The 11,391-nt window shown below is 31.9% G+C and overlaps 1 protein-coding gene across 5 annotated transcripts in view; it reads left to right on the top strand.

Moving 5' to 3' along the window:
- The window catches only part of LOC108971623 (2-oxoglutarate dehydrogenase, mitochondrial), a 12,171-nt gene extending 1,081 nt beyond the window's left edge, over nt 1–11,090 (top strand). For 2 of the 5 annotated variants that reach the window (XM_018937805.1, XM_018937807.1), the window contains exons 2-14: nt 999–1,115; nt 1,176–1,316; nt 1,372–1,548; nt 2,479–2,608; nt 4,232–4,310; nt 4,374–4,550; nt 4,604–4,838; nt 4,894–5,607; nt 5,672–5,826; nt 5,913–6,807; nt 6,887–7,041; nt 8,402–8,638; nt 10,271–11,090. In XM_018937805.1, the coding sequence (XP_018793350.1) occupies nt 1,023–1,115; nt 1,176–1,316; nt 1,372–1,548; nt 2,479–2,608; nt 4,232–4,310; nt 4,374–4,550; nt 4,604–4,838; nt 4,894–5,607; nt 5,672–5,826; nt 5,913–6,807; nt 6,887–7,041; nt 8,402–8,638; nt 10,271–10,370 (3,288 nt within the window). In that variant the 5' untranslated portion in view covers nt 999–1,022 and the 3' untranslated portion in view covers nt 10,371–11,090. Of the gene's footprint in view, nt 1–998; nt 1,116–1,175; nt 1,317–1,371; nt 1,549–2,478; nt 2,609–3,457; nt 3,561–4,231; nt 4,311–4,373; nt 4,551–4,603; nt 4,839–4,893; nt 5,608–5,671; nt 5,827–5,912; nt 6,808–6,886; nt 7,042–8,401; nt 8,639–10,270 lie in introns of all 5 variants that reach the window. The other 3 variants (XM_018937808.1, XM_018937809.1, XM_018937810.1) reach the window with 3 other exon arrangements.
- The last annotated feature ends 301 nt before the right edge of the window (nt 11,091–11,391 follow it).

Genomic DNA, 11,391 nt, shown 5'->3' on the forward strand with positions numbered 1-11,391 from the left:
ATATGCACTGTTTTCACATGCGACATATATATATACTCAACCCAAACTTTTTCTAAAATTTGTTCAATACGATTGAGGTATATATTGATTAAATTAAATGGCAAGGTCGCTGATTTGCTTAGTGATCCCAAAAATAATTATTCTTGAATTATCTTTTACATTTTCCGTTTTACATTATATCTATAAATTTAACTGCTTAGTCCTGAAGACCTGTATCCTCCCACACATTTAGATCACGGCGAAAAAAGAATCGTAATCGTCCTGAAAAATATATTGAACAGCTCGTCTTCAATAAGAAAATTAGCCATCTCCTGCGATAATTAAACGTAAGTTCTCTCACAGAGAAGAGAATGCATAATATGAAAAAAAAATAAAAAATGAATTATAGGCAACACAAGTATGTAGATTTGTTTTCAAATAAGCACATATTTTGTGTTATAGTTCAAATTTTAAATAATAGATTAAACTGAAAGTGAGATACACACAACTTCTTGGGCTCAGGTCATTGCTAAAAAGAAAATTAAAAAAGCTTTGAAAGTTTTGTAATACAATTTAAATATTACAAAAATTGTAATTTAGTCTTTTAAGTGGTTATCCTCAAATTATTAGCTGTGGATATGTTTCGTACTGCCATAGGCGACGCCTTAAACGAAAGTGAAGGGATTTGTTTTAAATAAAATTTTATTCATAAATTTTAATATAAAAAAACACATTTTAATTAGTTTATGTAAATATATCTATTAAGTTTCGGGGAAATCATTACAATTTTCTTTTTTACTTAAAAATAGTTGTGGATCATTAAATACTTTCACAACATGAAATAAGATTTAATACGTGTGCTCGCTTATTTATAAATATTTGTTTATGACATATCCCAAAACAGTTATCGCAATTTAAGTATAAACCACAACGAACCATTATTTTTTGATTATGTCACATTATGTAATAAAAGCCAAAAGTTTTAGACAGAATAATTCCAATTCCTAATTTTATTACAGTGAATTTTAGAAGGCGATAACAGTATGCATAGGGCTCATACAGCTTTCAACTTGGTGTTATCACCTATAGCTCAAAGAAATTTCGCCAGTTGGTTGCTAAAGGATGGTAATTCTAAGGTAGTCGAATTTCGATCATACTGAACATATTTATTATAATCTTTTTTCGAATTTTCTTAGGTATGGAAAAATTCTACAATTTTGGCTACAATCCGTGCTTATAGTTCAGCCCCAGCTGAACAGTTTGCTTCTGGCACATCCGCTACTTATGTGGAGGAAATGTACAACTCATGGCTGCGTGATCCAACTTCAGTACATACGGTAAATATCTCATATGCTTAAAAATTATCGTTCGTAAATGCACAAGCTATTATAGTCATGGGATGCATATTTCCGGAGCAATTCTTATAATGCACCTCCGGATTTTCAACCTGTTCAACGGAATTTAGTACCTCTTTCGAGTGGCGTTAGTGCACTTTCCTCAGGGGAAGCAATTGATTCAAAAACCATTGAAGACCACTTAGCTGTCCAAGCTATCATCAGAAGTTATCAGGTAAGTTATGGGCTTTTCCAATTTTCGAATAAAGATGGGTGCATCCTCTATAAAGTATCATGCCTACCCTATAAAGTGACACGCAATTTTCAAGGCGTTCTGTTTTGTTATGGTTATTCAAATATAGGTATACTTATTTAATTTTTTATATTAAGTTAATATGTTATTTATACACATTTATATCATTTGTTATTCATGCAAATATTCATTTGTCGTTTTTCTTTAAATGAAAAAAATTAATGGCCCGTAGTCGTCATTTAAATATATTTTATTGTTTTCAAAGTATAGTAATTTAGCATAAATTTATTTGACATAATTTTGAAATTTTATTTTTAGATGTAATATTCTAAAAATTTGTCTTCATTCTGAGTATTTAGTTGTTCATATGTATTGCAAAAATTGAAATGTGTGGTCGCAATATCATTAAAATTTTAATTTCATGTTTTCAATAAAAAATTTTCCCTACCTTGTACCAAATACTTATTCATTTTAGTTTGTTACTAACAAACTAATGCGTTTTCGTTGAAATATTTCTACGGGCCGATCAGCGTTTTAATATTTTTAACACTAATTTAAATAATTGATGTGATTTAGTTGATGCAAAACTTTACTTACACAAATCATTTCTGAACTTAAGTATTTTCTAACGTTTCGTTGGATTTAAGTATATAGGTGTAATAAGTTATTATATCAGCCTTATAACAATATCAATTTTAATCATTTATTTGCACATTTCTTCCTTATTTTGTTTTATTTACAATCATAAACCATTAAAATTACCGATTAAACGCACACAATGAATGCAACAACAATGAAATCCTTCATCAACAACCATATATCAAATAATACATGTATAACAAAATCAATAAATGATCTGAATAATGGTAAATTAATGTGCTTCATTTGAATGAATGCGTTGTTACGCTTAAGTCCCGCGGTCATTTAGCAGCAGATCTGGATCCGCTCGGCATCTTGAGGCAGGATACTACCGTCAGCAAAGATGGTCAAACCCGACGAGCAAACGAAGCTGTACTACGACAGCATTCGTCTTTTTTCGTTGGTAATTGCTTAAACTGATTTAATTTCTTTATGTTTAATCATGAAATTGAAAAAGATTTAGATAATAACGAAATTGAAGAGAGATATTAATTATATTTAACGCATCAACGATTCAGTGCCGCCGCATTGAAATTCGGAGTTAATTTTTTTAAGATTTTTTTTCCCAAAGTATAGACAACCGACCTGTCTGACATATTTTTATCTAAACTAAACGCTTTTTATTTAAATTCTAGATTTTTCGCAAATAATTGCATAAGCAAAGTAGAGAGGGAGTGTTTTCTACTTAGAAAATTTTACTTCAATTGAAGTATTAGTTTATTGTATCAATACTTTGCGAACATTGGTTTTGCATTTTTATTTAATCGGTTTTCAGCCGAACAGAGATATACATATACAATTATTGTACACGCAGAAGTAGTTAATCAAGTATGTATGTATATGTACATATATTTGTAAATATTAGACCTATAATTTAATCTATAACCATTGTATCATGCTATATATCATATCACATAATTTCATTCGCACCAGTTCAAAGCTTATGTGCCTAATATATATTGTTTATCATTCACCTTTTAAGATCATTTAAGATTATTTAGTTTTATTTTTAATTTCTTTATTTTAAAAGAGTTCGATTATTTTTAAATTGGATTTAGTTTCGATAATGCTATCTTGAGATTTTATAGTTTTTTATACATAATACTTTCTATGTGATTATTTGTAATATCTCTCTGCCATCTACCACATACATTTCTTATCTAAATTAAAATATGTAAAAATGGCTACAAATTTTTTTCAATGTGTTTGTTCGTCAATGAAACCCCCACACACTTTTCAACCTTTCAAATAGATTCGAGGACATAATATTGCTCACCTCGACCCTCTAGAAATTAATGTCGCAGAATTGCCCGACAACTGCTCAACAAAAGCAATATATGCGAATTTCAGTTTCGGTAAGTAGGATACGCCTAAGAAACAAAAAATAATATTAAGCTCAAAACGAATACGAATCCATATGAATTTGAAGTCATTTAATATCACAATTAATATCTTATTTAAAAATATTTGTGTGTGCGTATATGTATAGTAGTTTGTTTTATTAATTATTATTGCTTGTGTATAACTTTATGCATATACATACATATGTATGTCGGTAACATTTTACTTAATTTGGGACAAAACAAATAGTATATTAGTAATATATATATATATATGAGAAGTAGAATTTTCTAGCTATATATTCATGGAACACTAGTTACTAACTCATCCACTTTAATGGGTCGCAGTTTTTGTAATTAAAACATCATAGTTTTTGAAATATTTTATAAACCATCACACTGCCGTAAAATGCTAAATATACACACTCATTGAATAACTTGCACTTATTACCATTCATTTGGAGTAAGAGTATTGTTCGGCAGGTCGTGAATTTTGTCTTACGTACAAAGAATTGCACCTTCAGACATCCTAATTATTTCTTCCTGAACTAAATGTTGCTGTAGAGCATGTTATGTGAAAAATGATCTCCGGATTTCAAAGCCACCAATAATATGTATATGTTTGATGTGTAGAAAATTTGTATTTGAAAAATAAATGAGTGACGTAATCGTCGATTAAATCGTAGGCGAGCAAGACATGGATCGACCCTTCAAACTTCCCAGTACTACGTTCATAGGTGGAGATGAAACTACATTGCCTTTGCGGTAAGAATTTCCATATCCTTATCTCATTTTGAAAGTCAGACAAATGTCTTTCTAATTATTTAGTGAGATTCTTAACCGTTTGGAAAATGTATACTGCAATAAAGTGGGTGTAGAATACATGTTCATTAATTCTTTGGAACAGTGCAATTGGATTAGAAAACGTTTTGAAACACCTGGAGTTATGAATTTTTCACCAGAACAGAAGCGTCTTATTCTAGCTCGATTAACTCGTGCTACAGGGTGAGTATTACTTACATATATGCAATGTTATTTTTTATTATTATTAAATATAGATTTGAGGCTTTTCTGGCCAAAAAGTATTCATCTGAAAAACGTTTTGGTCTGGAGGGTGGCGAGATGCTTATACCGGCCATGAAAGAGGTGATTGATGTTTCCACGGAGCTGGGTGTCGAATCAGTAATTATGGGAATGCCGCATCGTGGACGCCTTAATGTTTTGGCTAACGTATGCCGTAAACCTTTACCCCAAATATTTACCCAGTTTGCTGGTTTGGAGGCAGCCGACGACGTAAGTAACGATAAAAATATATAAATTGATGTTATGTAATAAGAAAACAATATAGGGCTCTGGCGATGTTAAATATCATTTGGGAACCTATATAGAGCGTTTAAATCGGGTCACAAATAAAAATATAAGACTTGCCGTCGTAGCTAATCCTTCTCACTTGGAAGCATCATGCCCTGTGGTTCAGGGTAAGACACGTGCTGAACAATTTTACCGTGGTGATCAAGAAGGAAAGAAGGTTATGTCTATACTCTTGCACGGAGATGCAGCATTCTGTGGCCAAGGAGTTGTTTATGAAACAATGCACTTGTCTGACCTGCCCGATTACACCACACATGGCACCATCCATGTTGTAGTAAATAATCAAATCGGCTTTACAACTGATCCCCGTTTTTCACGCTCCTCACCTTACTGCACAGACGTTGCACGCGTTGTTAATGCACCAATTTTCCATGTGAATGCCGATGATCCAGAAGCTGTAGTGCATGTTAGTCGTGTGGCTGCTGAATGGCGTGCTACTTTCCATAAGGATGTCGTTATCGATTTGGTTAGTTACCGTCGCAATGGTCACAATGAGGTGGATGAGCCTATGTTCACGCAACCTCTGATGTACCAGAAGATTAGAAATCACAAAACTTGTTTAGAATTATATGCGAACAAACTCATTGCTGAAGGAACTGTTACTCCTGAAGAAGTGAAAGCCGTTGCAGAAAAGTACGATAAAATTTGTGAAGAGTCTTTGGAACTAGCAAAACAAGAAACTCACATCAAGGTAAAACAAAATCATAATAATATTTAAAAATTAATTTTTTTTTAATTAAAAATATATTGCACAGTATAAAGATTGGCTAGATTCACCGTGGTCAGGTTTCTTCGAAGGCAAAGATCCCTTAAAAGTATCCCCAACTGGGGTTAAGGAGGAAACACTTATTCATATTGGTAATCGGTTTTCCTTGCCACCACCAAATGCTGCTGAATTTGTGATCCACAAGTATGTACCTTTGATTTTAAATGTACATATTATATTATACTGTTCTGTAAACATATTAGAAACAAACAGTGTTATTATAATTATAGGGGTTTACTTCGTGTACTGGCAGCGCGTAAAGCGATGGTTGATGAACATATTGCTGACTGGGCCTTAGCGGAAGCAATGGCTTTTGGATCTTTACTTAAAGAAGGTATTCACGTGAGATTGTCTGGTCAGGATGTGGAGCGTGGTACATTCTCACATCGGCATCATGTTTTACATCATCAATTAGTGGACAAGGCTGTCTATAATCCTCTGCAGCACCTATATCCTGATCAAGCGCCCTATTCAGTTTCAAATAGTTCTCTCTCCGAATTTGCAGTTTTGGGTTTTGAACATGGTTATTCAATGACAAACCCCAATGCCTTGGTGTTGTGGGAAGCTCAGTTTGGTGATTTTTGTAATACAGCTCAATGTATTATTGATCAATTTATCGCAAGTGGTCAAGCCAAATGGGTTCGTCAATCAGGATTGGTATGTCTTTTGCCACATGGCATGGAAGGTATGGGACCAGAACACTCTTCCGGTCGTCTAGAACGTTTCTTGAGCTTGTGTGCTGATGATCCTGATTATTTCCCACCCGAATCTGAAGAATTTGCTATTCGTCAATTGCACGACATAAATATGATTGTAGCGAATTGTTCGACACCTGCAAATTATTTCCACATTTTACGTCGTCAGATCGCTATGCCTTTCCGCAAGCCTTTGGTTGTAATGACTCCCAAATCTTTGTTACGTCATCCATTGGCGAGAAGCCCTTTTAGGGAAATGGCGGAAAATAGCGAATTCAGGCGTGTAATTCCCGACGAAGGACCTGCTGCAGAAAACGGAGATAGTGTGAGAAAAGTTCTTTTCTGTACTGGACGTGTTTACTATGACTTGTTGAAGGCACGGGAGGACAAGAAATTGGAAAAAGAAATCGCTATTGTTCGTGTTGAGCAGGTTGAGAATCAGACACATATCTTTTATTTTGGGATCTATCAGGAGTTTTTATTTTATTTTGTTTTTTTTTTGTTTTTAGATATCACCCTTCCCATTCGATCTAGTTAAAGAACAAAGTAATATATATAAGAATGCAGATTTATTCTGGGTACAAGAAGAGCACAAGAACCAAGGAGCTTGGACCTACGTTCAACCACGATTCTTAACCGCGCTTAACCACGATAAGGATGTTGGGTGAGTTTTTGTTATAACTTAATAATATATTTTTTATTTTCAACCATTAAGCATACTTTTTTGATTACGAACATATTTTAACTGTTCTGAAATTAAATGTTTTTATAGTCAGGAATCAGATTTTGATGTAAAAGAAAATTAATTTGAAAATACAAACAAAGGCATCAGAATCGAATCACAAAATACCACCATGATTCAATTAACAATGGTTCTGTAATGAACAAATTGGCGTTTTAAGTCGAAACTGTGTCTATAATTTCAAAACAAAATATCGAATATAACATCCCTAATATTCGATAATTAAAAACAAATAACGAAAGTTCACTAGAGATTATACATATATGTATGTATATGTATATTGCAAGTTTAAAAATAGCTCATCATAATTAATATTTAGCTTGTTGCTTTACAACTAGTAAAATAAAGAGAACAAAATTTATAGTTCAGTATACTATATGACTTGATTTTCAAGAAAGCCTAATCAAATAAGTGATAAGATTTCGAAACAAAAGGGAAAAACAAGATCACATTCTTTCCCATTCCTCCTTACTTCCAAAATACTGATGTATATCAGAAAATCTTCAATTACAGCTATCATTATTTACAGAACCTTTTATTATAGAATCATGGGACAGGTCTGTCTATTGTGTATTGTCTGTGACAATCTATTTTTCTTTGAAACCATAAGATCCTCTAATAGAGATTAAGTTTTAACAATATTTATAAATTTGGAAAAGCTCTACCGATCGTCCATATGACATTGAAATTCACACATTTTCAGCACAAAATTTTCTAATTACATTCATACAAATAGTTCTAATCTATCCTATAATTCTCGCTGTGGTATTAGTCTGTTATGTAAGTTTTTTCATAGAAAAAGCAGTTAAAAGCGAATAATTTTTCAGTGATTCAAAAAATTTAGAAAATAATACTGTATAGATATATATTTATTCGAGATCATATCTTACGTTGAAAAGATAAATTATTAGTAAATTGATATTTCGAACCAAGTTGAATCTCATGCCACACTTTTCGACGAAAATAATATGAATGTTTTCGTGGCTTCCTGAATTTTTGTTCCTCATACATATAATAAGTTTTTTTGTTATGTATAAATTGAAAATGTGCTTCTGTTATATTTTATATAAATATTTTTCCCAGTGCTTATTTTGAACTGACTCCCCCTTCCTAATACTTCTTATTTTTCTACTAAAACTTTATCTGTATAAAATTATGTACATACTTTACTTGCGACTTAAATATGATCACTGCAAAAGGCAGGGGAATAATTTTAAAATCGAGGTACCGAAAATCGAATGCAACAAATTCCATCCTTTGTGTGTGTATATTATTGTTACAGCTCTTCTAACCAGACAACAAGGCAAAGTGCCGACTCTTCTGCTCCCGATTCCGATTCGAAATCGAAACCGTGGTTGAGTCGAGTGTTCGCCAATGAAAAGGCTGCGGCCACCGAAGGCGATCAGAAACCAGTTGACTATTTCGATATGCGTGAAGTTCGTGACATGCAAGGCAATTTCAATAAGCCCGCTGGGATCCGAGACATTTCGCCAAAATACAACTTTGGACGTAAAATTAGGTGAGGAAAGGACGCAATACCTATCAAAATGTGCATATCTGCATATGTTGAGATCATGTGGGTATATGTGCCACAATCTTTTGCCTCCTATCTAAACTTACATAAAATAATTTGTTACTTTCGGTTTAAAAGATAAATATTTTATGACAATATTTCACATTTGTGATATTATTTTAGCTTTCGACTTTGATTTTGACTGCGAAATTAGTAAAAATTTGTTTCTATAAAATTTTGGCGAAAATGGTCTATTCAATTTCCAAGTGTTACTTTGCAATTAAAGTTTATGTAAAGAAAAGTCGATTAGTAATTATCTTGAGTGTACATATTATATTGTCATTGTTGTGATTATGTGATATAACTACTTCATATATTTTTAATACAAATGTACTCCTTGCATTCAAGTAACCAACCATTAACATCCCAAATGTTTCGTTTTTGTGTTTATGTTATATGAATGTCCCCCAAAATTGGTTTGCTGTTAGTGATATATTGTATGTATATCTGTTGTATCATTTTATTTTTATTTTTTGCTTTAGCTGTGTTTTTGCAATATTTGTGTATGAATATACATCGCCATGCTAAACGAAATTTTGACAAATAAATATCCCAATGTAATGTATCATATTGCCGAGCATGGAATAATTTGCTCACTTCAAAAATATGGAACGTGGTCATGAGCAGCGGCAATTCGAAGTTTTAATGAATGGCTTTGTCGAAAGATATTTAAACAGACAGACAAATTTATTAACAGTATATACACATACATAAATTTAATAATTGTGAAGTTATTAAAAATGAGAAGGAAACGCGCTTTAGATCTTTCTATTTATAAGAAGTCATTATATTATATTGACCATTAACAATTGGGGTGCCATTTAACTCACACATCTAAACATGTCGTTCATTTCCATAGAATAAGGATCACTATTTAGGTGTAATTTTACTTAAAAATTAAAAACTCGAATGACGGAGTTATTCCAATTATACAAAATCTGTTACTTTATTCATTAATTTATTAATATAAACTTTTGCATGTTTGGAGGTGATTACTTCATTGAAATTTTAACTACTCGTCATATGTAGTATAGTTCCTTATTAGGTTCAAGCTATATATTAATGTCGTGATGTAAAAATTGGATAACACATTTGTTAGCAAGACTGATTGCAATATTTATGTTATTGAAAATTGGATTTAGTATAATTCTATCCAAATATCAGTTTACCTATATCGAAAGATTTAAATTGAAAATAATCGTTCAATACTCTTAACTTGTGTACAAAACATTTCAAAGAACACCTAGAGCTGTACAATAAAAAATCAAAGTGCCTTGCTAAATTTTGAAGGTAATTAATTATTTCGAAATAGCTTTTCAAGTTGTTCAATATTCTCATGCCGACATAAAAATATTAAGCTATGAACCATCATGTTATTATCATATATTTTATACATGAATTTAAAAACTGAACATTAATTGTATTTTTTCCTCTCTGTTATTCTTATGTATCCTCATTACCATTTCCTTAATCCCCATTTCTATTTCCTTCACTCCCATTACCATGCCCTTAATCCCGTTTAACCTTTGCACAAAATACGATTGTGCAATTATCCAACTTTTATTTGTTGTATTATAGCTATATTGGAAGACCATGCAGTGCTTCGGCAGCTACAGGATCTAAGGTGCAACACACTCGTGAGCTGAATGCATTGCTCAATGATGCTACGACTGTCTAAGTCGTAAGGGCCTGATATACGACTAAGCCAAGAACCAGACATATATTTCAGCCAAAAAATCATCTTAAAACCGCGTTTTTGCCCACATTAACAGTAAATTGGTTAAATTTTTCGACTACCAGACAAGACCAATATAAATAATTTTTGCTTGCGATATTTGTAGATAAATGTATTAGATAACCCGCTAATTAAAAAAAATGCATTAGTTAATGTCATAAACTTGTGAAGACGTCTCGACCTTCGTAAAACTAAGAAATGTTAAAACATACATACGTATTTGAAAATGCAAGTAGATCAGTAGATCTCCGAAAGGAGTACAGCTAAAAACAAGAAAAACGATAAACTTTGTGTAACAGAATATGAATAACAAAGAAGCAAAACATCAGGGATATGTGTATTACTTACTTATTAATTATTCTTAAAGTTTTTTGTTGCACATAAATATATATGTATCTTCATATAAATAATTATAATTTCAAAGGGATCACTTTTAACGAAATTATTATTGCCGTTTAAAGTTAATTGTTTTATTATGATATTATCTCAGTTGAATTAGCTTGCGAGTTTTAAAAAAATAATATAATATCTCCCTTTGCAATTAGAAGTACATACATACAAAAACACGGTTTTCMTAAACCGTTTATACATTCTTAAATTGTCCTATGATTTAATTTTGAAAATTAATTGTGCCTATAAATGGAATGCCTCCTACAGTTTTGATTTCTCAACTTTATTTATTTTATCACTTTTTGTGTTACATTGTTAATTAGTCTACATAATGGTATGGAATAAACAATACGAAACTATTTAGAGTTTATAGTGAAAGAAAATAGGTAGGTATTGACAAATGGCGTATTATAATTTTTGCTTAACTGAATATTTCTAAAAACATCGTCAACTCCAAACAATGTAAGTTATTATCTTCTCATTTTGGTTTAGAAGCAACAGGAAAGGACTCACCCCTATTTCTTCTTCTTTACTGGTGTAGACACCGCTTACGCGATTATAACCGAGTTAACAA

This window comes from Bactrocera latifrons, unplaced genomic scaffold, assembly GCF_001853355.1.
Source record: "Bactrocera latifrons isolate USDA-ARS-PBARC rearing strain unplaced genomic scaffold, ASM185335v1 scaffold_35, whole genome shotgun sequence".
Classification (NCBI taxonomy): domain Eukaryota; kingdom Metazoa; phylum Arthropoda; class Insecta; order Diptera; family Tephritidae; genus Bactrocera; species Bactrocera latifrons.